Below are 25855 nucleotides of genomic sequence, written 5' to 3'. Positions count from 1 at the left end.
TCCTTTTCCACCTTCGCTAAGCGCAGGAATCCGATCGTCATCCAAGGCCTAGAAGGCGGAAGCAATGACAATGATATGATGCAGATTTCTACCCTTTCCATCCTTCGTGGTCCAGAGCCAGGGACAGAGCTCGAATCCATGTTGTCCATCACTCCTCTCTCCGCTTCAAATCTGGCTCCGATGGTGGTTTAGCAACATGACCCTATCAATGGTTCCTAAAGTTCTTTTTCTGGTAGAACAGATCGGTCCTTGAGCTGCCCAGGTTGATAATCTTCGGACACCCATCCCTGTCTTTCTCCAGTCTGGTACATTCGAAGCAGTAGAATGCGTCAGAGATGCCCTGTTCCCACATCTCCATTAGCCTCTGTCCCTCCAAGCAAGATACGGAAATAGGAGGCTTACCTCTCCGCCGCATACCACGCACTTATTCTGGTAATTGCCAAAGGAGCATTCGTCGCAGATACGGACGAGTGTTGTAGGGCGAACGTAGCTATCGCAAACGGGGCATTTGCCGTCACATTTATCGCAGAGACGACCGATTGCTATGCCGGGTTGCTTGCGGCACATTACTAGATCGCTGTGCTGGCTGTCAACATTTGAAGTATGACAGAAGCGGACGAGCAAGACTTACGGATGATGGCGAGACATCTTGGCGGAACTCGAGGAGTTCTCGCTGTGAGGTGGTTGGGGATGTGTGGAAAGGAAAGAAGGATGGAAAGGCGTTAAGTGCAGATTTGTCAGCCATGTTCTAGCTCTCTAGTCGGAAAATATGTTCGGAAATATATCCGAGACGATCAGCCCTATTCTATGGAGCTCTGAATTTCAAGTGCTTCGAGGCTCGTTGATTTAATTCCATTTGCTACTACATCACACAACTCAACGCAAATTTTCCAACGCTCCTCTATCATGGCGGAAGCACCACTGTAAGCTCATGTTGGATTTTTACTCGACGAAAGTCGTACTAATCACGTCTACTTACAGAGCTGTTGCTTCGGCGGTCATTCTACCAGAGTCCGAGCAAACCCCCTCCCCACCAGCAGCTCTCAAACGAAGACAATCCTCGTTCTCAGATGACCACTCAAAAAGGCCCCGACTCGGCCATTATGACACGAATGGAAGCAGACCAGACACCATGACGAACCCGCAATCAGAACGACGAAGGAGCGGACAGATGGAGGAACGCAAACGCGGGCAAAGACTGTTTGGCGCTCTGCTCGGCACGTTATCCCAGAGCTCATCATCCACAGCACAAAAGCGCCGCACGGACATTGAGAAGAAGCAGCAGGCCAAGCTAAAGCTACAGGCGGAAGAACAGGACGAGAAGAAGAAGCAGAAGCTGGAGGCTCTCTTGGTGGTGCGCCGGGGAGAGCAGAAGAAGTTTGACAAACAATCTGTAAGTTTCGCGCAATAGTATGGGGAATTTCTTTTCTAACGGTATGCTGGCGAGCTAACAGATGCAAATACGGCATTCAAATATGCTGGCCCGAGCACACTTCCTACGTACAAGAGCTGAGCCTATGCTTGTAAGTTTTACAAGTCAAAGATGATAATGAGTTCTGCTCTAATCCTTCATATTCATAGTACTACAAGCCGTGGGAGCTGTCGCCAGGCGACGAAGAGAAGATCAAAGCCCAGGTCGAAGAAGCGGAAGAGTTCATCGAAAGAGAGGCTAAGCAGTGGGACATCGATAACGCAGTCACGAGCGACGAAGCCCCGCCATCAACCAATGACGGCGCAGGTCCTTTTGAAACCAAAGAAGAGGATGCTCGGGCGGTGGACACGGTGGGTGCTGCTACTAACGGAGAACAGCATTCCAGTCCCCAAATATCTGAAGATACTAATATGAACGATACTGTTGCTTCAATGGAGTCTGGAGAGAAAGAAACGCCTGCTGAGCCATCTGAGGCCGTAAAGGATCTTGGAGATAACGGGGAAGAGGTGCTTGAAGGAGAGGAAGATACAGTGATCTACTGATTATTTTCCTAGCAACTTCCACGCGGCCTGTATAGATTGAAGACATGGAATTAAGGAACACTTGTGCATAGGGAGATGAAAGGTAAAAGGCTACTATGGGGGAGGGGGGGCGGAGGGGCAACCTTGCTTGTGTTGATACGTATGATATAACTACGGATGATCTCACGCTCGAAGATTTCAATGCCAATGGGTTTTCATAATTCAAAAAAAGAGGAACTTTGATCGCTCCGAATCCTTTGCCTCGGTTGTTTTCTGAGGTGGGGCGGGGTTCCTCTGTTCTTGTCTTCGACCAAAAGCATCTCTCGAGTGTTACCCGGACCCATCATTGCACGGGCATTTCACTGTTCTCATTTGAAACCAAAACTACCATGGATTCTATTGACCCAATCAACGACCCCAGAGTAAGCCATTGCTACGCTCAACTCAATGGCAGCAACTACCGTATGTCAGCTCGAGAACTACATACGCTGATTTATCCAATTGACCCAACGTCTGCAGACTACCTCCTCGGCGTCCCCTCAGCGGGATATAAAGCGACCATCTTCTTGGTATAATTAAATTTTGTTACTCTGCCATTCCCTGGAACAGCCGACTGACTGCGTGGAAAGGTTCAGTAAGTGATTTCGGAGTTCATGTTTCCTCGTTTGGACGACATCTTGAGTCAAAAGACATGCCCTGGGAGATCTTACTCGCGAAGCGTCCCTAGAATAGGCAATACTGATTGCGGGATTTCAATCCAGTGGGTGGCCCGACCTCTCCATCGGCTGGCGCAACCAAATTCCTATGCTCCTAGGGCAGGGCTACAGAGTCGTCTGTCCCGACCTCATGGGATTCGGCCGCACCGACGCCCCCCAAATCAACCAAGCATCGGACATGGCTTACTACAGCTTCAAGCGCGCTGCTGATGACATCATGGAGTTAGCTAAGCAGTTGGGCTGTGAGACCATCATCCTGGGAGGGCATGATTGGGTGAGTCCGCCTGTCTGTAACGTTCTGGTACGGAAGGTGCTTTTGGCTCACTGTAAATGAAAAGGGAGGAGCCATCGCCTACCGAACCGCACTCTGGCACCCCAAACTCGTCTCGCGCCTCTTCGCCGTCTGCACGCCCTACTGGCCCCCCAGCAAGACATACACGCCCCTCGAGACCATGGTGCGAACGCGCATGCCGAACTGGGGATATCAACTGCATCTCGCGAGCGGCGAGGTCGAAGAACGCATCAAGTCCAAGGCGCAAATCGAGCAGTTTCTGAATTCCGTCTACGGGGGTCAAGGACCGGACGGAGAGGCCGGCTTCAGTCACACGGAGGGGCCTTTGTATGAGAATTTGCCGAGGTTGAATAGGACGCCGTTGGTGGGGAAGGAGCTGTTGGAGTTCTACGCGGCGGAGTATGAGAGGCATGGGATGCGAGGGACGCGTGAGTTTTCCAGTTGAGGTGTGGAGGTGTGATGGGTTGCTGAGAGGTGTGGAGTGTGCTGGTACAGGAACCGAGAGCAAAATTTCCAGGACGAGCTGCAGTAAGCGTTCAGACATACCCAGACATCCAACGCGTGTACTTATATTGTTCACAGACTTGAGAAGAAGACTGTCGATATACCGGTCTTGTTCATCCAGGCGACCAACGATGCAGCGTTACCACCGAGTTTGTCGGACGGTATGGAGCGATTTGTTCCGGATTTGACGAGGAAGGAGGTGGAGGCTAGCCATTGGGCTTTGTGGCAGAAGCCGGTGGAAGTCAACGGGATGGTTAGGGAATGGCTTGAGCGGGCGGAGGAGACGAAAAGTCATTTGTGAGTACTTAAATCTAGCCTTTATTCCTCAGTAGAGTCGATGAGAGTTTGGCGACCGTTCACCACTTGGACATTCTCAAATACCAGATCATGATATCGATACAACGTTCAACCTATATTTTTTGGAGTTTATATACAGACAAGAAAACCATTAGATCGCCAGTCCCTTTGCAACACTCCTCATACCAAATCACAGTGATCGTACACATCGTTTAGCGTCTCTCGTAGGGCCTTCTTCTCTCGCAACGACGTATGGTCACGTGGTATATGCTCAAGCAAGCGTAAACCTCCTTCCCACGTCGAAATTGATGGTATCGTGGCAGTTTTGGCACAGAAGACTGGGCGCATTGGTACTCCAACTCTCCAACCATCCCAGTGGACTTTGCATGACCTCCGACGAACTCCAGGAATCCGTCGGCTTCGAAGGCGGCTGCGAGTCACCCTCGGACGCCCGTCGCAAAGGTGCCGAAGCAGGCGCGGGCGGCTCGGCGTTCTGTCTCTCTATCGCCCGTCGGCTCTTCAGAGATCGTAAGGGTGGAGGTATGGGAAAGGACCAAGGCGCCATGGGGTCGACGAGGGATTCGCGCACTGAGGATGGTCTTTGGATGGTTGGGTATCTGACTCCTTCTAGAGGACTGATCATATCGGCTGGCGGGGGTGTATCCGTTTCCCATGAGTCGAGCGTGCTTAGGTCGACTGTTGCTATTGGGCTGATTATCTGATCGGAGTCACTGCTGGGATCGCGGGTGGTGGATGTGTCTGGTAGTTCCGCAGCGTCTCCATCGTCATCGCTTTCCCAGTCAAGAGCCATGTCCGTCAAAGCAGTGTAGTCCGGTTCAAGCATCGTGACATCTCTAATGCTTGCCGTGCAGTAATTTGTGGAGAATGCAGAAGTCACTTCCTCAAACGCTTTTTGCTTAAACTCCACTTCTTTGTACACTCGTGCTAAATACCCTCTTGACAATTTTGGATCTGTGTAGACTTCGTTGATTCGCTGTAGCAGATGGACACAGGAAGAGAGGCACACGTCACGGGAATTTGCGACCCAATCTGGCTTGGAAAGAGTGCAGAGCAACTGCTTGAATGTGTAGATATTGTCCATGCTTAGCAAGGTGAGGCCTTCGTCGCTGAATATGATATCGTTCTGAACGATAGACCTCCGTACGATATATGAGTCTGGCTGGTACGCTTCGAAGACCTTTGGTAGGCATTTGTTGGAGACTGAAGCGACCGCTGTCAACCAGCTGGGCTCTAGGCCGAACTTCCTGCATGCTTTGCGGATGATCTTGGCGAATATGAGCTGAGATCTCCGTGGGAGAGGCCACACCGGTATAACGTGGGGTTCGTGATCGGAAATGATGAGAGCGACGGAAAGTTCGCGTTGATAGAGCTTGTGAGAGATGTACTGAAAGGCGGGAAGCATTGGCTTGCATGTCGTTTGCAGGTCCCAATGGAAAGATGGGAGTAAGGGAGGAAGTGCAGTAGTCTCTTGCGATGTGACAGACTCTGTTGCATCAGTATCGAAATATGAAGTGCGGTCTTTGTGGAGGAAAAGATCAATAGCATGCGAGAGCTCTAAGGCGGACGTCGCCATGAGGTCAAGCTGGAAAGGAGATCAGAGCTTTGGGTGGGAGGGGGATATAGGAGTGGAAAGGACAGGCTGCCGAGTGTATATATCCAGCATGAGCTGGAACGCTTATGATCAAGAGGAAAGGAAGAGCGGGAAGGTCATGGATGATTGTCGAGGGGACGAGGACGACGAGGAGGACGGAGACGAGGGCAAGGACAAGGACAAGGCAGATGGGTCATCATCATCATCATATGTAGTCCTGAAGGTAAAAGCGCAGCAAGTCAGCACGTAAATAAATAGGCACATCATCCAGCACAGCCATAATTAGGAAAGCATAATTATCCTATCTATGTCATCAAGCATTTCGCTTGTACTTGTGCTTGTTATTTGTGCCAACTGGAAGTGTGTAGCCTTGGTCATCAGTGTAGTAGTAGTATTATTATTATTATTATCATTGTTATTTGGGTGGTAGTGGGGTGGTAGTGGGGTGGAAGCAAGTTGGCTACCTAGGTCGACGATGTGCAGAAAATAGTAAAATACCTAAAATACTTTGCCTAGTCAGTACCTAGTCACGGCGGGTTATCTATTTTTGGCCCGCCCGTCACGCTTATCTGTAGCCTCCACTAGGTACCATCCTTCGTAAGGTACAGTCCACCAAATGTGAAAAAGGACTGAAGGCTACGTCTAATAACCCTGCTGGTCAGGTCAAGCCAAGCCATAGGTTTAACATGCACGAGCCAAAGGTTTCTGCCGAATCACATTAGAAAATCTAATGCCGCCCGAATCCTTCGTTTGATTATCCGAGCCTTATCGTAACGGTTAGGACGGTCCTGGTTAGAGATAGAATATGTAGAGTATCCTACCATCAGAGGCGTGTGAGAGGTGGGAGGAGGTGTCAACGCATCAACACAATGCTTAAAAAGCATCACCCTCTTCCTTCATAACTTCCCGCGCCGTCATCTACTGACGTCGGCGTTAATCTTCGTGCTGCTTCATGGTCGAATCGAATATCGCCAACATGGAATTCCTCTCACTTCACAATCTCCTCCTTGCACTTCTCACATTTTCCGCATATTGCATCTCTTTAGCCGTCTACCGCCTGTATCTTAGCCCTCTTGCGAGATTTCCTGGGCCGAAGCTGGCTGCTTTGACGTTGTGGTACGAGTTCTACTATGATGTTATCAAGCGAGGTCGCTACACATGGAAGATCGCAGAGTTGCATGAGCGCCACGGTTCGCTTCTTTCGCTCTCACCATCGTGGACGTCGATGTAACGCTCGCTAACGCAAACTTCGAGGCCCCATCATACGCATCAGTCCTTACGAGTTGCATATCAATGACCCTGAGTCAGGCCCCGCCAGACCATTGAGGCAACTCGGCTCACCACTGACCATAGAACAGCTACTATGATGAGCTATACGTAGGTACTTCTATCCGGAGGTCTATGAAATATCAGTGGTCTATGAAAGGGTTTGGTCCAACCATTGCGACCTTCTCAACCGAAAGCCGTACGTACATTTCGGAGCTGCTTCTTTCTGTTTGGTAAAGAAATTGAGTCGCAAGAAGACCTTTCTCTCCCCCAGACCTGTCTTGCAACTCCATTTCCTAGCTCGAATAAACAGTGCTGACTCCGAAATCTGCGTAGACGAACTTCACCGCACCCGAGCCGCAGCCCTGGCGCCTTTTTTCTCCAAAGCTTCCGTATATCATTTGGAACCTTCAGTCCAGTCTATCGTCGACCAACTTGTGGCACGTCTACGAACCGTCCAAGGAGCTGGCAGCAATGTCAATATGATTGATGTCTTTACCTCTCTCACAGGTGATGTGATCAGTCAATATGCTTTTGCACGCCCGTTTGGTTTCATGCGAAGCCCTGATTTTTCTCCACACTGGCATCAGTTGATGATGGAAGTTTCGGAAACATCCCATGTCTTCAAGCAGTTTGAATGGCTGGAACCTATGATGCGAAGCATTCCTCCATCGCTTATCAAAATGGCCAGTCCTAAATTATCATCTTTATTTGGCATGCAAGATGTCTGTCTCAGTTGGTGTCCGCTCGGTGAGATGCCTTGTTGACGATTGGCAGACGATCCGGGCACAGGTGTTAGAAATCAAGAAAGAGCACGCCGAAGGGCGCAAGCCCAGCGGCCGGAGGACCATTATATATGATATCCTCACGAATGATCAAATAAGACCTCAGGATAAAGAGACCGAGCGTCTTTTGGCGGAAGCACTATCAGTTGTTGCTGCTGGGTATTCATGTTTCCCAATGCCATATGGGATTTCTGTTCTAAGGCTGCTTAACAGGACAACTACGACTGCGCACACGCTGTCGGTATTGGCATTCCACATACTTCACAATCCAGGAATCTTAAACAAATTACAACACGAGCTCGAAAGCGTAATGCCGCAGCCAGACTCGCAGCCGAGGTGGAGCGAGCTTGAGCAACTGCCCTACATGGTGGGATATTCCTTACGTTTTGCCTTTCTTCCTCAATATTTCATTAAGCAGACACACGATCTCACACCTTTTTAGACTGCCTGTATTCAGGAAGCTTTGAGGTGAGTCTTTTCCTCCTTCCTGGTTAGGCTGGAAAGCTCGATGGGAAATCGGCTTAATCGTAAGTAGATGGGGTTATGGAGTCTCCCATCGGCTTCAACGAATGTTTCCAGACACCGCCCTGCAGTACAAGAGTTGGAAAATTCCAATGAATGTACGTTTGGCTCGTTCTCCATAGCTTCATCATTGCTACTCTACCGGGATTGACTTAGGCGGACCTTGTTCAGACGCCTGTAGGCATGACCTCAGTCATGCTCCACGATGACCCCTCCCTCTTCCCAAATCCCCGCTCATTTCAGCCTGAACGATGGCTTCAACCTTCCAAGACTCAGTTGCGCAAATACCTGGTTCCATTTGGTAAAGGATCTCGATCATGTCTTGGCATGAAGTATGTCCCCCGTCTTTAGACAGAATCTCGCCCACCGTTTAGCGACGATGAAGTTAGACCACTGACCGAGTATCTCAACCGCAGTCTCGCATACTGCGAGCTCTACCTCACCCTCGCTGCCATTTTCGCCCCAAATCGGTTCCGGTTCGAGCTATATGAGACGGACGTTACAGATGTAGAAATTGCGCATGATTTCTTCAATCCCTGCTACAGGGCCAATTCGAAGGGCATGAGGGTCGTTGTCCATTGACGGTATGTGGACTACTGCTTTGGACAATTGGATGGTTTGGAGTGTGATGTATGAAGACTGACGGCCGGGTTGTCCTTTTCAAAGTCTCCACATCGTAGTCAGATGGATCACTTAAAAGGAAATATATTGTTCCCTCCAATCGCCTCTCAAACTCTCGCACAGTGCTTTTTCGCACAGCTGATCCGCCCATGAGGAGGTGAGCGCCAAATCTCGAGATATTCTCGGTACCCTTGACCTTGACCAGTCCCTGTACAAAGGCGAGAGGGTCAAGTGTCACCGCTTGCGAGACAACGCAGCTGACCCACACCTGATGGAGCGGCCCACATCTGACTCCTCGCTGCCTGGGTAACAGGCACCGACTCTGCGACTCTGGGCCAAATGTTTTACACGTGATCTGTGCCGTTGAGGCCGACGTCTTGAAGTGCTGGAAGGATACCCTTGTCACGCCCGGCGTGCATTGTGGTTCGCTCCATAAGCTAGCAACAACCGTGAAAAGCTTATTGCTGTCAACTTCCAGGAGTTATTCGAGCCCGCTTGGGCGACATTATCTTGAGAGTGAATTTCATCCCAGGGTCCAAACATCGTTGCATTCACTGCGTGTTCTGCGTTGGGCTCAAAGACGACGTTTGCTTAATCAGTGACTAGGCATGGGCTGAAAGCATGCTATGTTACATTCAAGAGCCCTAATGCATTCCCATGGCTATGCCATGCTAGTATTGGCTTCACGGTCACCTCTTCCCAGGCCTCTTGGGTCTCGAAAAGCCCTGCTTCTGCTCCTGCTTGGGCCGAAACTCCTCTTCTAAAGTTGAAGCAGTGATCTCGGTAGGACTCGAGACCTCGAGCTAAAGATTGCATATCAGTCGCTATTGCCAAAGCACCGGGTTCTTGCTCCACCTTGCTCACCTTCTTCGCGATTTCGACTCCCATCTCTGAGCTCATAGAAGCCAGGAAACCTTGCTTGGTTGATGCGTACACCATACGCTCTTTGATCTTCGACCCCGACGGGCAGGTGTATATGAACACTATGGGCGTCTGCTCGCTTCCTTCTACCTGGTGCGAATACCTGAAAAAAGAGTACCGAGGTTCCGTGTCGGATATAGCCGAAGCCAACCCATCAGCGTCTGTGCTGCTCGATCCCACGAGCTCAATTGTCTCGTCCTTGACATTGATGTTCTGTACAACGTAATCATCAGCCTTCCCAAATGCCCAAACGGCCAGATCACAAGCATACCAATTGCAATAAGTTCCCTCCTTCCCCTACCCTGAACATACCTAGTGCCTCTCTCGCTTCCGTGCTTGTAGCAATGCTCAGCTTACCGCCCGTCTCCAACCTCCTTCCCTCCGTTCCTCCCTTTGCCTCGGCCTCAGCCTCCTTGATCCCCTTCAGATTCTCTTCCTCTTCCGTCAATGGCGCGCTCAAGGCCCCATGGGCATCATGTTTCTCCCACCCCTCTCTCTCCAGCTCCCTCATCTCCGTCACAAAAAGAGACTCTCTGAACCTCTCCGTGCCCAATTCGCGCACCAACGTCAACCGTGTGGCGGCGAAAAGCATCTTTTGCCGGACGGGCGCCGTATCGGGGATGTAAGTGACGGCAACATAGCCATCCGGTGCATTCTGATACCGCCGGAGGATTATGTAGGAGGCTGCGGTGGTGGAGAGGAGTGGTGTAAGAGCAGGTAGATCGCTGAAGAAATCGGTGGACTTGGAGGGAAGGGTGTGCTGGGGGATGAGGGCCTCGGAGGAGATGGTTGCTACGATGCCGCGTTGGCTCGGGGTGGAGACCAGCTCGTTAAAGGCGTCTTGCAGCTCTTTTGAAACGGTTATGCCGGACTGCATGGTACCAATATTAGAGGAGAGGCCTGCTGACCTCGCGAAATCGTCAATCGTTGGTCGTGCAAAGTCAGCCAAAACAATTGCCTCGGCCTGGAAAAGGCGCTAGTAGGACCAACATTCTCAATCCGCACTCTGTTTGTTGATGTCTAAGCCTCTCAGGCAAGCACCATTGAGCATTCAATGAGTGAACTGTGGTGCTGTACGATGCCCGTGCACCTGAAGCCCCTTCGTCTCTTGCCCGGGCACTTTTCGGACCACCGGAGTACGAATGGTTTTGTGTGGTCTGCCAATGCTACCGCCTCTGGTCGAGACGCCACTCCTCCGCTCGTCCTGACGGCGGAGAATCCTCAATTCAAGCCATGGAGCTTTGAAACCCCACATCGGACATAGCTTCCGACCTCGTAACTTGCCGCGGTTCGCCAGATTGACTTTCCGTGCTGGAGTCAAGCTTTCGTGTCACTCTGTGCTCTTCATACATTTCTGGTTCATTGACCAACATGATCACGCGTGTCGAGCCTTGCTTTCACTACTTGCTTGCCTACAGCCATTCTCTTTCGAGGTCTCTTTACTGCTGAAGTCTCTTGGTCGTCTTATCACTCGGTCCTCTATCTTCCTGCCCTCCAATTTTCTCTGCGTCTGCTTGCACTCTTCAGAATGTCCGCAAAAAGCGTTAAAGGGCCGGGAGCGAAGAAGCCTGCTTCGGCGGCCACCAATTTGATTGGTATGGAAAAACGTTGTCGACGCAGTTCAATTGTCTACTGACCTGCCACTGCAGCTGGTGGTGCTGCTGGCATGATGGAGGCACTGGCCTGTCATCCCCTAGGTCAGTTGCGTGGATCATTGCCTTCAAACGCTAAGGTTTAGCGATCCAGATACCATTAAGGTGCGGATGCAGCTTTCGCGGAGAAAACGAGCGCCTGGAGTGAGAAAGTCTATCTATTCAAGGGGAGCTTGTATCCTGATAGGCCAGTAGGCAAAACCACGCGGTTTCTACACCACAGGCAAAGAGATTGTGAACCGGGAAACGCCCTTGGGTCTGTACAAAGGCCTTGGGGCCGTCGTTACAGGCATCGTGCCCAAGATGGCAATACGCTTTACATCCTACGAGTGGTACAAGCAATTGCTTGTAAGCAAGGACGGGCATGTGAGTGGGGAGGCAACCTTCTTCGGTGAGGGTCCCCGGTACTTCCCATAAAGGTCGTTGAGCAAGCTGGAGCTGACCAATCTTGATGTTTTCCAGCTGGGCTTGCAGCTGGCGTAACTGAAGCAGTTGCTGTTGTGACTCCCATGGAAGTCATCAAGATTCGACTGCAAGCGCAACATCACTCAATGGCCGATCCATTGGACATTCCCAAATACCGCAATGCTGCGCACGCCGCATACACCGTCCTCAAAGAGGAAGGAATTGGGGCCATGTACCGTGGAGTATCTCTTACCGCCTTGCGCCAGGGAACAAACCAGGCTGTCAACTTTAGCGCCTACACGAAGTTCAAGTCATTTCTGCAAAACTATCAGCCGGCATATCATGACAAGGAGCTTCCAAGCTACCAAACAATGTTCATCGGCCTAGTGAGCGGTGCTATGGGTCCACTGAGCAATGCGCCAATTGACACGATCAAGACAAGGTTACAGAAAACCCCTAGCCAACCGGGGGAAACGGCGATAAGTCGAGTCAAGGTCATTGCAAGCGACATGTTCAAGCAAGAAGGGTTTCATGCTTTCTACAAGGGGATTACACCTCGGATTATGAGGGTTGCGCCAGGGCAGGCTGTTACATTTACCGTGTATGAGTACTTGAAAGGCTGGTTGGAAAGTACTAATTTTGCCATTGTGGGCGGGAGGTATGAGGAATAGTAAATCTATTAGTAGTAATGAAACTGAAGGACTCAAAGAGATATCTCGACTTTGAATAGTAGTATATGTATAATTGCCCGGAAGTAATGTTAGATATGAGCTGCTCTCCGAGTACTTCTTTTTTTAAGCGAGTCTCTGTACGGAGTACTTGTAGGGCAGACGCGGTTAGCAAAAGTCCGCCGCTATTTGACCATCTGCACAGTCCAAGACTACTTGCGACAACTGGATCTGGGGAGACGGAGAGAAACAGGTCTGGAATAATCTCAAAGGAGATGCGATGCAGCGGTGACCCACCGTGAGATAAGTGTTCCTGGAAAGGCCGGAATGGCTACCGCTGCAAATACACTGAGTGCGCTGCTCCAGCGGACCTCGATTGACGACCACGAGGAAGTCCTAAAAGCTTGCAATGCATCTTTGAAACACTCGAAAGGTGATCTAGAGCTCCAACATGTCAAATTCGTGGCACTCGTCAAACTGGACCGCTACAACGATGCGCTGCGGGTGCTTGAAGAAGGCGGGGATCGATTAAAGCAAAGAGTACCCACTGAAAGAGCGTATGCGCTATACAAAATCGGAGATTTTGAAGAGGCAAAGATCGCTGCGAAGCGTATATCTGAGGAAAGAGGAGCGAGGCATGTCGAGGCTCAAGCTGTTTGTGTTCCCTTTCCAAAAAGAGAAGGTGGGCTCGTGCTCACAAATGGTGTAGTCATATCGGTCAGAGGACTTTGCCAATGCTGCGGCACTTTACAGAAATTTGGCTGGCAGCCAGACGGCCAATGAGAGCGAAGAGAATGACCTCAGGATCAATAGCGGAGCTACGGATGCGCAGTTGGAGTGGACGAGGCGAGGGGATTTGGTGCAGAAGAAGAAGCTGGGGAGGGAGGACCTAGAAGCCTTCGAGACAGCTTATAATGCGGCTTGTGGATCAATTGCTAGAGGGGAGCTTGGTCAGGGAGAGATGCTGTTGAAGAGAGCAAGAGGTGGGTATTGCTGCCCAAATTGTGGAACAAGCTCATGATGTGCTTTCAGATCTCTGTAATGCTCTCGACGATCTCACAGATCAAGAGAAAATCGCAGAACTCCTCCCAATCAGTGTCCAACAGTTGTATGTGGTCAGCATGCTCGGGAAAACCGAAGAAGCAGAAACGCTGGCCTCGGGTATCGCACTTGAAGAGTAAGGGAACGGCCTACAACGAGGTTTCTCAGCAGCAGCTGATGCGTATTTAGGATACCAGATCTCTCCACGAGGCAGATTGCCAAGAATAACAAGCTGGCACTGTCGTCTCCGTCCTCGAACCCCTATCTATCCCATCGCCTCTTCCACAGCACAGAAAAACCGCCAAAAACCGACAACCTTTTCCGCCTGCAAGCAGAGCGAATGCAACAAAATGGCCTGGCTCTCGATCTCCTCGCCTCGAAATCTAACGGCGTGATCAAAGCCACCGGTAACATTCTCTCTAACTCTATCCCAACGCTGTCATCACACATCAACAACATATCCGTCCTCAACGCCGCCGCCCATGCCCAAAGCCAGCTCGCAAAGTTAGGCCTCAAACAAATACTCCCACTGCTCGAGAAGCGACCAAAGGACATCGGCCTCGTCATGACCATCATCCAGCTCTACGTCATGACCAACAATCACGGCTCAGCAATAACCGTCCTCGATTCTCTCCTCAAACGCCTCTCCGAATCTCAAACCCCTTCAGATCAAGACGTCCTCTACGCGCCAGGGCTAGTGGCCCTCCAAGTCTCCCTCTACACCTCCCAAGGTCGGAAATCCCAAATCAAAACTACCCTCGCGAAAGCGGCGTCCTACTGGCGTCACAAATCGAAACCTCCCACGACGCTCCTGCAGGCTGCAGGCCTCTCTCTCCTCAACTCCTCAGACCCAGAACACCAGTCTCTAGCTCGCGATGTATTCGCCACCCTCCACACGCAAGACCCGGGTTCCAAATCTGCAACAGCAGGCTATGTGGCGTCCCACGCCCTTACCTCCCCCGGAATGGTGTCTTCAGAAGCCGACACCTTAACCTCGGTCGCCCGTCTCACCGTGGGCATAGACGTCGCGGCGCTCGAAGAAGCTGGCGTGCCCTCTTTACCATCGACCAGCACAACAGCCGCTTCTCGCAAGCGCGCCCTGGACGAGAAACCCAAGCCCGCCAAAAAGCGTGTGCGCAAGTCCAGATTGCCCAAGGAGTACGATCCATCGAAGACGCCTGATCCCGAGCGGTGGTTGCCGCTCAAGGATCGATCCACCTATCGGCCGAAAGGCAGGAAGGGCAGGCAGAAGGCAGCGGAGAAGACGCAGGGAGGGATGAGTGGTGAGAAGGGTGCCGAAGCCAAAGCAGGCGGTGGGGAAGGGGTCATCAAAGCCGCCGAGAAGAAGCCTGGTGGCGGGCAAGCGAAGGGGAAGAAGAAGGGCAAGAAATAGTATGTCTTTCGAGCTACGTTTTGGGCATCTGCGTGCTCTGTCGATGATCATGAACGAGCATGATGTAGAGCTAGGAAGCTTGAATCGTGAATACAGTGAATTGGAAGAGCTTTTTTAAACTACCGGCTGCTTTGATACTTTGCAGCTCAAGACACCAGCAGCACCAGCACCATTGTACAGAGCGAGGATCATTTGCTAAAACGAAATGATAAGATAACGCCGGACATAAGAAGCTCATAGACAGTCCCTCATGTATCGGTACAGGTGGACACCTGCTGTACAGTAAACGCTGGGCGTTAAGTATTCTACTCCGAAAAGCTTTACCACCCGTTCAAAACATCATCGACCTCGTCTTCGCTCTTTCTGCTGTCCTCGACCCAATATCAGAACGTCTAGGGCTCTTGTCCGGCGCCGGCGTTGCGACAATGGGATGTGAGAAATGCTTTGCTGGCGTGGCTGGTGCAGACCTCAGGGGTGGTGCCTGCTTGGCAGAACCAGAAGACGTTTTGGTCTGTCCTTGCTTGGCCTGCTCGATCCGTGAAGCAGCTGCGCGTTGCTTTGCCAGAACAAGATCGGTCCAGGATTTAGGCTTAGTGGTGTCTTTGCCTACAACTTCCGAGAGAACCTTCATCCAGCCATCCTTCTCAGCGGCGCTATCAGCATAGAAATCGATGGTCTCTCCATTGGCAAAGCGGACGCGAAAGCCTTCCTCAACAAACATGTACCCCTCTTCTTCTTCAGCAAATGCAGATTTTCTCCGACCTTTGCCCTTGGCGGGGACATCGTTGCGCATAAGAGCCGACTTATCATCAATCAACTTGCTGGCTTTGGCGAGATTGATGGTGGCTCTGGGTTGGCGCGTAGCTTCATGGTAAGCGGTGAATTTGGACCCATCAAGGGTGAAGAAACGTCGCCGCCAGTACTAGCATCTGTTCAGCTGTGCTCAAATCCGTTGAGGAAAGACCAAGACTTACTGGACAATCGCCACCTTGTTGGCTGAGATTACCTTCCCATTTCTTAGGGGTCGCACTTTCGGCTTCCCTCAGCTCACGAATGCAAGCGTTCATGCTCTTCGGCATATCCTCATCCTTTGCATCCTTGGGTTTAGGTACAAACAGAAGCTGCAGCTCAAGTTTGCCAACTCGGTAAGGCGCCTTACGCTGGACACCACCGTTCATGGCGCTGCGCTTGCTCTTGACGCTGCTCATGGTATGTGCATCTTCAGTTGCCCACTCGTTGAAGCATGGTACATCCACAGTATAAGGTTTGCCATATGCACTGGTTTCGTGGTCTTTGAGACAAACGTACGAACGTGCGAAGCTACCATCTTTGGCCACAAGACCATGTAGAAGATCCCAAGCGGTAGGCTGAACAACTCGTTTGCTGGCTTGTTGCTTTTGTCGCTCGGCCTGCTGGGCCTCTTCTTGACGTTTCATCTCAAGCTCTTTGCGCTTGCGCGGAGAGGCAAAAACACGACTGAATGTCGAAGGTTTTGAAGGGCTGGAACTCTTTGTGGGAGACTCGACGACAGGCTGGGCTTTTGGCTCTTCGAGCTTGGTTTGCAGGGTGAGCTGGAACTCCAGGTCGTTCAGCACAACAAGTTCGAATTCTTGTCCAATTGGAGCGGTCTTGCCAAGCTCCAACCATGCCGTAGTGACACAGTGCAAGCCGTTGTCGAGAGTCAAAGCAAAAAATGAACGCTCCCCTGCAGTCGTGGTTAGCTGTGAAAAAACGTAAGGATTTCTGAAATAATCACACCTTTCGGCAGAGGAAGGTCTAGGTCTTTGACCCTTACGACCTTCACAAAGAGTCTGCCTCTTTCACCATCTTCTCCAATTTCCTCTGTATTCTGCATGGATTCGTCTTCGGTAACGCTGCCAAGACCGCTGGCTACGTTGCTATGCTGACCGGGCAATGGAGGAGCTGGCCCACTACCTGGCGCTTTCGAGGGTATGCCGCCTGATTTTCGAATACTCTTACGCCTGATTTTGCCGTTCCATGGCTCTGCCGTCCAGGTCTGCGTATGACTTGGCTTTCTGGGAGAGTTACCTGCAGATCGCGTGCCTCGCGCAGCAGGGTCTTGAGTATCCTGAGTCTCGGTGGCAGAGTCGGCAGATTCATGGGAGGCGCTGCTAGCGATGATGACTTTGGTGTTTTGTCTCATCAAGTAGCCTTTCTGTGTACGGAAAGTCTTGTTAGCATAACCCTCTCTAAATGGTCTGAACTCTTGTCCAGGCATGTGTTCTGCGTGTCCAGGGGACCATGGCCGGGAAGCCATGTCAGGGGTAGGAGAGTTGAACGCCACCTTTTGGGCTTCGATCACGCGATCAAATTCGCTCTCTATACCCAATCCGAGGCCATCACTAGCTTGCACTGAGACTTCCAATGGAAGCAGGCTACTCTTTCGTTTAGATGGCTTCGACGTGTCTCGCTCTTCAAAAGTCTCTACGGATGCTACCTGGCTTGCAGGGTCACAATGAGGTTCATCAGATTCTGCAACGACAGACGGCCGACTCGAGTGTCGCTCTGGGATCTTGGGTACAGCTGGAACCTGGCTTCCATTGCTTACTTGGCGCCTGACCTCAGCCATTGCCTGCACATCAGCTGGCGTGATAGAAGGCCGAGTCTTCAGCTTGCTCCCCGGCGCTTTGATCGTTGCGACTGGCTCGGGCACACCGGGAGAGTCAGGCGCGGGCGACTGTGCGATGGGGTGACGAATGACAGAGTCTGGCGTCTTGGGTTCGTCTTCTGCGTCGTTCCACTGTCCTGGAAACCTGGGTGGTTGGAGCTGTTCTTCGGGTGTCACTGGTCGATCGATAATCTGCTCTGCAAATGACTTCTCGCTTGGCACCTCTGACGTCCAAGACGGCTGAGATGACAATACGGGCTTCACCGGCTCCTGAGTGGTTTCTGGCGACGGAGTCATGAACGACTCCATACTAAAGCCAAAGTCTGACTCCCCTAGTAATGCTGCAAACTGAGGCAAAGACATACGATGGCTTTCTTTGCGCTCCAGATCTTGTCCTGCCTGATTCGACGTTAGAGCTCGCGGTGTAGGAGGACCTTCATCATCAGTAGCACTGTCCGATTTGCGCTCTTGATGTCCGCTCTCCCTAGAGTCAACAGAATAATGGCTTTCGTCATCATCATCTTTGTGGGTGGCACTGGATGCTCGGAAAGCTTCCAGTTTCTCGATTGCGTTCATGTAGGACTCGGCCTGCAGTTGCTGGCTGTAGAGGTCCGGAATCGAGTAAACATCCACTTCACTGTCCTCAAGATCGGGTTCCTGCTTAATGATCACCTCTTTCTCGGTTTCTTCGGTCTCGAGAGATGGAATTGGAGTATCAGGGTCCAGGTTATTGTAGACGCCTTTATCAGAGGTTGGGCTCAGCCCCAGGAACGAGGTGTCATCCTCAGGCTCGTTGAAGGTGCGACTCTTGACCTTACGGAGGATCGACTCTCTTGAGATTCGTGGAGGCAGCTTATATTCTCCAAGACTTGCTACATCGTCGTTCTCAACTTCTTCTTCATGAATTTGGATTTCTCTGTCGCCTTCTCCCGGTTCTGAGCCTCTCAGAGGGGATCCGCGTCGAAGTCGCCTCTCCCGTTGCTCTTGTTGTTCCTCAACTGGCGAGCTGCGCTTGTCCGGATCATCGATCATCATCAAGCGCAGACGATCCTCGATGGACATAGAACAGCCTCCCATCCCCTGAATCTCTGCTTTCGAAATCGACGCTGGGCGATGTGGTGCCGGAGAGACACGCTGGAAACTACTCACGCGTTCGGCAGTGGCAGAAAGACTATTGTTTGAGTCTGACCGAGCACGAGGGAATAATGGCGTGCCCAATGCTGGAAGAGGTGGCAATGGCCGGCGCTCGCCGTTGGAATTAACGGAATCTGTCCTCGTCGGCGAGACTCGTGCATCGGGTATTGAAGAAGGTTGTGCTGTCGGGGCTGGGCCGCTTTGCTCTCCATCAAATGGACTCTCAACATGTGCTACGAGATCTTCATTGGCAACTGCTGGGCTCATGAAGCGCCAATCCTCGGGCAGAACCACAGGAGTCTTCTCGGTGTCTTCAAGCGATGCGTCGAAGCTATCATCTCGCTCAATGGAAGAGCCTCGGTCGAAGCTCTCGTCTTCTCCTTCATTCACAGAGTCGTAACTTCCCTCACGAGACCCTGATGCCACAGATGATGGATCGGGGGTAGTCATCTCATATTCGTTTACTTGAGGAGGCGCAGCGTCAAACGTGACACTCTTGGCATGGCGATGCAGTGACTTGCCGGGAGGTAGCTCACGCTCGGCAGACTGCTCCTCCTCCTCCCCCTCCTCCTCAGACCAGATGCTGTTCTCCAGGTCAAAGGCCTGGTGCGGCTGTGAGTACCTGCTCTTACTAGACATGGATGATTTCGTCGGAGACGTCGGTGCTTTGCTGGGAGACATTGACTCTTCAGAGATACCGTTCGTTTTGACTGGCGATCGCAGCGTACCGTTGACAGGCATCCTCATACTTCCCCCCTGCCGGGAGTTTTGGAGTCCGCTACCACCATATGCATTGCCTTGTTGCACGCTAAGCGGCCTGCCTGTTGCCAGCGGCCTCTCAATCATGGGGCTTGATGTAGGGTCATACTCTTGCTTGTGTTCACGAGCGAACATATTGCTATTCTTTACACGAGACGCACGTTTCAAGTTCTCGATTGATGACCTTTTGGCGGGAGATGGGGAGCCATCGCGGTCACTCAGGGGGTTCCGGTTTTCTGCGTTGGACCTAGTTGGAGATGCTGGATCACGATTCTGCCAGTACAGACGAGGCGAATTAGAGGCAATTGGCGATTGATCAAATGGGGATGAGTCCCCATTGAAAAGGCTCTTCTGAAAGACAATTAGTCGAGGCGTCGTCTTAACTAGCCATTGCTCTCACCTTAGTGTTTTGATTGTAGCTTGGAGAGTTCCGTCTTTGCTCCATAGGCCCCAGTTCAGCGAGCGGCCTTTTAGTCAGTGGAGCGCTCGTTTTGTTAGGAGAAGATGAAGGGGTGTTCTTCTGGATGCGCAGTGGCTGGATCTGGTTCCATGGTTCAGTGTTATGATTGGGCGAGCCAGCGCATTGTCCATATGCTCATGGATGATAAAAACATACGGATTGAGACATAACGGTAAGTTCAAGACCTCCAACCCCTATGGAATCCACCAATGCTAGAGCTGTATTCTGACTGCTGGTGATTGCTCGAATGGCAGCCGAGGAATGTGTTTATCTCGAGGCCCCGCAGGAACAATGCCCCAGTCACAGTAGTAGTATTTTGACCAGTGATTGACAGGGAGATTTTATATCGGGTCTTTCTAGAGCAGTGACATTTCAATCATGAGGGACAATGCTGTGCCTGACAATGCATGAGGCTGGTACCTGACCGAGGAATATTGTTTGAGCACGACACAAATCGGAGCTTCAAGCGCGAAACCATTGAATTAGCGCATCCGCTAACGTTGGCCCGGCAACAAACGCGCAAGTGCAGGGATCGAGGGGATCATGCAATCTTGGCTCTTGCAAAAATGTTCTGGTGAGAATTGAGGTGCATTGAACTTTCTCAATGTCGCGCTCTGCGCGGACAATTTGTTTGTTCTGTCAACACAGAGCCTTTTGGCACTCATCTCCTCCAGCATTATATCGGCCATGGCAGCCCAGAAGGTCAATGGCGCAACTGCAGCGCCGTCGTCCTCCGTCCAGGATGAGCTTGTCACCTAAAGTCTCTCGCCCACCTACTAGAACTACCCCAAGTGGCCAACCAGTGAGAAGGCGAACTAACAGCCCGTTCGCCGGCATGAACCAAGGGTCAGCAGATATACGACGTGAACCCCACGCCCGCTCAGAAGCCGAGGTGAGGAGGTCTTCTGGGGGAAGAGAACGTCCAAAGAAAGCAAGAGAACCTTTTCATGCCTTGAAGATGCAGAAGGCTCTGAGTGCTGTATCATATGGGCAAAGGGCTTCAATTAAAGCAAAGATTAGCGAGACCGAAAGCTTTGATGAATTTCCCTTATTACCAATGGTAAAGGAATCGATTGCTACCCAAGCGCTGTCCGGCATGGTCGACCTTGTTCCCACGCCCATACAGCGATTGGCGATACCTATTTTGCTGGGCAATGAGACAAGAGCGGCCCGGAGAAGATCGGCTGCATCCGGGAAGAAGGAGATGGAGCAGTTCTTGCTTGCTGCAGAAACTGGATCGGGGAAGACGCTGGCCTATCTGTTGCCGGTATTGGATGCTATAAAACGCGCAGAGGTCATAGATGTAGAGCTGGAAGCTCAGAAAAAGATTCGAGAGGAGGAAGAGAGGAAGAAGGTTAATTTTCATGCCCTGGAGCCTCCTCCGTTGTCCAATGCACCTCATCCAACCACTGGCCGGCCAAGAGCCATCATTCTTGTCCCAACCTCCGAGCTCGTAACACAAGTTGGCAATCTTACGAAGCTTTTATCACACACAGTGAAGTTCCGCTCCGGGCTTATATCGTCCGCCTATAGTGGAAAGGTCATTCGCAATCGTCTTTTCGCACCTACTGGAATCGACGTCCTCATCTCCACTCCTCATTTACTAGCTAGCATTTCGGAATCAGATCCCAATATCCTCAGCCGCGTCTCCCATCTCGTTATAGACGAAGCCGACTCCCTACTCGACCGCTCCTTTGCCCCTTCCACATCAACCGTCATCGACAAATCCACCCCATCTCTGCAGCAGCTCATACTCTGCTCAGCAACAATTCCTCGAAGCCTAGACTCTTACTTACGCCAGCGCTTCCCAGATATGCGGCGACTCGTAACGCCTAATCTCCACGCTATTCCTCGGCGCGTACAGCTCGGCGTCGTAGACGTGGAAAAGGAACCCTATCGCGGCAACAAAATTCTGGCCTGCGCGGATACCATTTGGTCCATCGGCAAAGCTGCAGCTGAACACGCTCCAGGCGATACCGAGCGCGCTGACATCAAGCGTATATTGGTATTCGTCAACGAGCGCGAAAAAACACAAGAAGTTGCCGAGTATCTGACCTCAAAAGGCATTGACGCTGTTGCTCTAAACCGGGATACGCCAGAACAACGACAATCAGAGACGCTGGGAGGTTTCACAACGATTACGCCTAAGACCGCACCGGAAACTGCCAAGGACGCCTCCGCTCCGCGGAGCGGCCCCAACTACATTGCATTCAATCATACCGCAAGCCCAGTCACCCCTCCACCGCGACGCCATCTGCCCAACACAAAAGTTCTCGTGACTACTGATCTTGGCTCACGAGGCATTGATACCCTGGCAGTACGGCACGTCATCTTGTACGATGTGCCACACTCCACCATCGACTTCATCCATCGACTCGGTAGGACCGGTCGAATGGGACGACGGGGACGTGGTATCGTTCTTGTTGGCAAGAATGACAGACGGGATGTCGTTAGAGAAGTCAAAGAGGGCATGTTTAAGGGGCAAGCATTAATTTGAGAAATGTTGGTGTAATATACATATTTACTGTAGATCCCTTGTGGGTATCATCTTGATGGGCACCAGCCTGCTGGATATACCCTGCATTTTAGGCACATAAACATCGAAAGATCAAAACTTGTGCAATTTCTGCAGCATTCTGCGCTATCCGTACTCTACTAGACAAACAGCCAGCCATACATACATAACCCGCTCCTTTGACGGTCAAAGACGTCGCTACACGCTCCCACAACCTCAACAGTCTGCAAGATCACAGTACGGAGTCTCTCTTAGCATGCAGCCCGCGTTCCTTGAGGACAGTACTGCGCCAGGGTTCTGCGCCGACCCCAACCCTGCATGCCTGGATCCTTTTCCCAGCACCAGCCTTCCTCTTGAACCCTTTCCCCTTCCCGCCGCCCGTGCCCATCCCTTCCCCATCTCCTGCCAACCAGCTCGATACCCAGCTCCGATCGAGGACCAAGCCCCAAACACTCCAACGTCAAACGATGCTCCAAAACGCGCTCTGCTGCCCTCGCTTTCTCAAAAAAACCAGCGCTCCTGGGTCCAGCGCTAGAGATGTCGCGAGGATGATCTTGATTGACGTGCTCGGTTGCGTCAAGCCGGTAGATGGGGCATGATGCGCTCTTTGCCCTGCATGGTCGACGATGGGATATCGGCGGCACGAACGTGGGGGTTTTCAGTGGCCATTTCTTCGAAAGATGTGTTACAGTCTTGGATTGTCTTAGAGTGGTCAATGCCGACGCTTGACGTGCTGGCCCGGTGAATGTGTCGAAAGACTCCATGAGTCATGAAGTCACGCCGCCAGTCTCTTGAAAAGACGTAAAAGTTTGATTTTTGGGGGGGCTTTCTTGGCTTTTGGTGTGTCATATTTGAGGTCTCAGTGCCTGACTCGAGACGTTCAAGAGAACACCGTAGGTCGGATGATGATTGCTTCTTCCTGCTTGTAGAACGAGTAAATGTGGGCAGAATTTGAAAATTAGGCCAGTACTCTAGACCTAAGAACGTCGACCAGCAACGCAGGCGGAGGCCCAGAGATTGAGACAACAACCACTTTTTTTGGCTTTATTCTTGTGGTATGTGCTGCGAGATGTCGATGATATCTCCACCGAATTTACACGAAAAGTGCCCGAGTACCAGCGATGTGCTAGCGGGTTGGAACCGTTTTCCTGGTGTCAAGCAGGCTTGATGATTCAGAATTGTACAGGTATCACGGGTTGTAATAGTCAACTATGCGGGGCCCATGAGAATCTATTCCACCTCATCCTTCTTCGTCTATTGCGTCTCCCTCATCTTCACTCAAGACTTCGCCAATATTCGTCTTCGCCGCCGCGTCCGTCAACGTATCTTTCTTGATCTCTTTCTTGGTAGCTTCGACTCCAGCGCTTGACAGATAGAACAACTGCGAACTCCGGGTGTTATCCATACCCGCGAAGAAAGAGTGGAAGGTATGGTCCCTTTCCTCTTCTCGGAAAATGCGCCCATAGATCTCCCGCTGCTTGAATTCTTCCATCTCCTCCTCATATCTGCTGAAATCGATCTTGTTGTATCCGAACCCTTCAAGCTTCTCATTGTAGACCTCAAACACAGGGCATTCAAGTAGAAGGCCCAGACTAGGTGCTTTGGGTATGCTGAGTTTATCAGCCATATAGGAGTCCTGTATGCGGCCCTCGTGACAACCGCAGCGGACGAGCAAAGCGATCATACTGACCATTTTACGTATTTGGTGCATCATGAAGCTCTGACCCCAGACTTTGAGCGAAAGCCACTCTGTGTCATTGATGATGATAGGGACAGCGTCTACGTTGAAGGCTTTTATAACCCTTGTGGCGGAAGGATCTCTGAAGGTCTTTTCGATTGTGTAGTTGTGGAATTTATGTGTGCCAATATAGCGGGACAGGTGGGAGCGGACTCGCGCAACGCGAGCAGGGTGAATTCGATAAGCCTTTTTTGCCTTGATATGGGCGGCTTTAAGATCACGAAGGGCGATTTCCACAGGCGTAAGTTCTCTCGGCCTCTCTTCTCGCGTCTCCATGGCTTCTACATTGACTGTTTCGAGCGCTAGGACTGAGGAGATGTCTGCAGTGCTTTCTTGACTATTTTTGCTTTCCGTGGCACTAACATCCTCAACTGCTGAGATAACTTTAACCTGGTTGGGAACACCACTGATGGTTTGCTTCAGAGCTTCGGTACCAATCGTCGATGCGCTATTTGCAGGACTGTTGTCGTGCTCATAGAATGCTCTGAGTACTTCGTCCCGTATTGAGAGTTCCATCTCTTCAATGACAGGTCTGACATATTCCTCTTCCATCTTAGACCAGACGTCTTCAACCTCCTTTTGACGGGATTGATAGCCTTCCAGATCGTTGGCCTCTTCTGCAAGCTCTACCATCTGTTTGGCAAGGAAGCTTTTCGGATGAGGTGGTAGAAAGCAGTGTGATGGAATGAGATATTGATAAGTCCTCGAATCGCAGTGCTGGTAGCAGCTGAAGCTACCATTGGTTCTCTCGATGCCCCAAACTCGTATCTGTGGGCTCAGATGCTCATTGATCTTGGCGACTATATCTGGGTCCTCGACGATGAGTTTCAACGATATCACATTGCCAGCAGCATGGACTCCCTTGTCAGTACGAGCGCATCTGATGAGCGAGGACTTCTTCGGGTCATCGGCGTTGGCTTTCGATATCGCACCTGAATCAACAAAGGCCTTGAATAGGTCGCCCTCGATAGTCTTCTCATGGTGATTTCTGAGGGTTGTTAGAGGTGCAATGCGATGCCCAGACCCTTGCGGAGACGCTTACAGCTGCATGCCCTTATATCCAGTGCCGGAGTAACCAAGCATCACAGCGACCTTCCGCTTAGGTTTCTTCTCCTGAGTCTCAATCTCCTCTTTCGAAAACTTGGTAGCGTAGACTGGTAGGTCCTCCTTTCGGCCGTCTACTTTTTGTCGTTTCGCAGCTCGCTCGTTGTTGCGTGCTCTTCGGTCAAATGGAGTACGACTTCATGAATTAGTCCGGATAAGGATGATGAAGTCTGATTCACATACGCCCATTCTGCGCGCCCGACTTCTTTCTTCTTATTGGACCCCACCCAAGCTCCTCTACCTGCCCCATTTCCTCGATGCCCTTGATCTCCTCGACGTCCTCGGCCTCCCGAGCCACCTCTGTGTCCAGATCGCGAGTTGCCTCTGCCTCCCACTCTCGAATTGCCGGTACCTCTGTTGTGCGCAAAATGTGGTAATCCCTCTCCGTTTTGGTGGGTTGTCGACCGAGCAGAATGCTCTCGGTTCTCTTGGGAAGCCATGGTGGTGGATGTTCGATGAGAGAAGCTCGTAGATACCGAATGTCTTAGTAGATTGACTGTTCTCTGCGCAGGACTGGGAATCATCAATGGTTGCTCATACATTGTAAATTTGTGTGGAGTGGGACTACGTTGGATATCCTCTTATGCCCGACAACTAGTAATGTCCGGTAAGGCTGCGCTAGATTGGTACTCGCATGAGCACCATTGAGTAATGAGCAATTCGCAAACAATTGAAAATCTCTCTCTTTGTTCCTGAGGTCTTTTCGAAGTGGTGCAATTCACATACCCTCACCCAAAACTTCTCTCCATCTAGATCTACTCGACTCAACACTCCGAGTCGTTTGGACGATGGCTTTCCTCTCAGCCTTCACTCCTTGAGGCGCTTGCTGAGCATCTTACAGAACCACCTCCCCCCAAGAATCAGACTC

General features: G+C 51.3%; 12 protein-coding genes across 12 annotated transcripts; 7 read left to right on the top strand and 5 right to left on the bottom strand.

The window, feature by feature from the left end:
* Positions 1-205: 205 nt before the first annotated feature.
* Positions 206-648, bottom strand: HO173_007226 (uncharacterized protein; the record flags this gene model as incomplete). Its single annotated transcript, XM_037309130.1, has 3 exons — positions 206-340; positions 403-577; positions 632-648. 3 exons carry the CDS (start codon positions 646-648, stop codon positions 206-208), a joined length of 327 nt encoding a protein of 108 aa, XP_037163991.1.
* Positions 649-906: 258 nt separating this feature from the next.
* Positions 907-1974, top strand: HO173_007225 (uncharacterized protein; the record flags this gene model as incomplete). Its single annotated transcript, XM_037309129.1, has 4 exons — positions 907-923; positions 982-1393; positions 1455-1523; positions 1582-1974. 4 exons carry the CDS (start codon positions 907-909, stop codon positions 1972-1974), a joined length of 891 nt encoding a protein of 296 aa, XP_037163990.1.
* Positions 1975-2757: 783 nt separating this feature from the next.
* HO173_007224 (uncharacterized protein) lies at positions 2758-3917 on the top strand (the record flags this gene model as incomplete). Its single annotated transcript, XM_037309128.1, has 5 exons — positions 2758-2943; positions 3008-3389; positions 3444-3489; positions 3544-3762; positions 3902-3917. 5 exons carry the CDS (start codon positions 2758-2760, stop codon positions 3915-3917), a joined length of 849 nt encoding a protein of 282 aa, XP_037163989.1.
* Positions 3918-4033: 116 nt separating this feature from the next.
* HO173_007223 (uncharacterized protein) lies at positions 4034-5356 on the bottom strand (the record flags this gene model as incomplete). The annotated part of the gene is made up of 1 exon (XM_037309127.1): positions 4034-5356. One exon carries the CDS (start codon positions 5354-5356, stop codon positions 4034-4036), a length of 1323 nt encoding a protein of 440 aa, XP_037163988.1.
* Positions 5357-5444: 88 nt separating this feature from the next.
* Positions 5445-5624, top strand: HO173_007222 (uncharacterized protein; the record flags this gene model as incomplete). The annotated part of the gene is made up of 1 exon (XM_037309126.1): positions 5445-5624. One exon carries the CDS (start codon positions 5445-5447, stop codon positions 5622-5624), a length of 180 nt encoding a protein of 59 aa, XP_037163987.1.
* Positions 5625-6350: 726 nt separating this feature from the next.
* Positions 6351-8529, top strand: HO173_007221 (uncharacterized protein; the record flags this gene model as incomplete). Its single annotated transcript, XM_037309125.1, has 10 exons — positions 6351-6564; positions 6629-6677; positions 6733-6839; positions 6977-7365; positions 7418-7584; positions 7639-7792; positions 7868-7893; positions 7961-8045; positions 8119-8279; positions 8364-8529. 10 exons carry the CDS (start codon positions 6351-6353, stop codon positions 8527-8529), a joined length of 1518 nt encoding a protein of 505 aa, XP_037163986.1.
* A 728-nt stretch (positions 8530-9257) lies between these two features.
* Positions 9258-10366, bottom strand: HO173_007220 (uncharacterized protein; the record flags this gene model as incomplete). The annotated part of the gene is made up of 3 exons (XM_037309124.1): positions 9258-9371; positions 9433-9702; positions 9761-10366. 3 exons carry the CDS (start codon positions 10364-10366, stop codon positions 9258-9260), a joined length of 990 nt encoding a protein of 329 aa, XP_037163985.1.
* A 651-nt stretch (positions 10367-11017) lies between these two features.
* HO173_007219 (uncharacterized protein) lies at positions 11018-12217 on the top strand (the record flags this gene model as incomplete). The annotated part of the gene is made up of 5 exons (XM_037309123.1): positions 11018-11084; positions 11139-11186; positions 11236-11285; positions 11337-11532; positions 11604-12217. The coding sequence occupies 5 exons, from the start codon at positions 11018-11020 to the stop codon at positions 12215-12217; spliced, it is 975 nt and encodes a 324-aa protein (XP_037163984.1).
* Positions 12218-12541: 324 nt separating this feature from the next.
* On the top strand, positions 12542-14648 carry HO173_007218 (uncharacterized protein; the record flags this gene model as incomplete). Its single annotated transcript, XM_037309122.1, has 4 exons — positions 12542-12868; positions 12924-13197; positions 13247-13391; positions 13445-14648. The coding sequence occupies 4 exons, from the start codon at positions 12542-12544 to the stop codon at positions 14646-14648; spliced, it is 1950 nt and encodes a 649-aa protein (XP_037163983.1).
* A 331-nt stretch (positions 14649-14979) lies between these two features.
* On the bottom strand, positions 14980-19798 carry HO173_007217 (uncharacterized protein; the record flags this gene model as incomplete). Its single annotated transcript, XM_037309121.1, has 5 exons — positions 14980-15570; positions 15623-16353; positions 16407-19521; positions 19571-19711; positions 19787-19798. The coding sequence occupies 5 exons, from the start codon at positions 19796-19798 to the stop codon at positions 14980-14982; spliced, it is 4590 nt and encodes a 1529-aa protein (XP_037163982.1).
* A 574-nt stretch (positions 19799-20372) lies between these two features.
* On the top strand, positions 20373-22127 carry HO173_007216 (uncharacterized protein; the record flags this gene model as incomplete). Its single annotated transcript, XM_037309120.1, has 1 exon — positions 20373-22127. The coding sequence occupies one exon, from the start codon at positions 20373-20375 to the stop codon at positions 22125-22127; it is 1755 nt and encodes a 584-aa protein (XP_037163981.1).
* Positions 22128-23385: 1258 nt separating this feature from the next.
* Positions 23386-25427, bottom strand: HO173_007215 (uncharacterized protein; the record flags this gene model as incomplete). Its single annotated transcript, XM_037309119.1, has 3 exons — positions 23386-24871; positions 24926-25123; positions 25171-25427. The coding sequence occupies 3 exons, from the start codon at positions 25425-25427 to the stop codon at positions 23386-23388; spliced, it is 1941 nt and encodes a 646-aa protein (XP_037163980.1).
* Between the last annotated feature and the right edge of the window lie 428 nt (positions 25428-25855).

This window comes from Letharia columbiana (assembly GCF_014066305.1).
Source record: "Letharia columbiana isolate WasteWater2 chromosome Unknown Sc0000023_s0, whole genome shotgun sequence".
Taxonomy (NCBI): domain Eukaryota; kingdom Fungi; phylum Ascomycota; class Lecanoromycetes; order Lecanorales; family Parmeliaceae; genus Letharia; species Letharia columbiana.
Note: the sequence above shows the minus strand (reverse complement) of the source record. Positions and strands in the feature narration are given on the sequence as shown.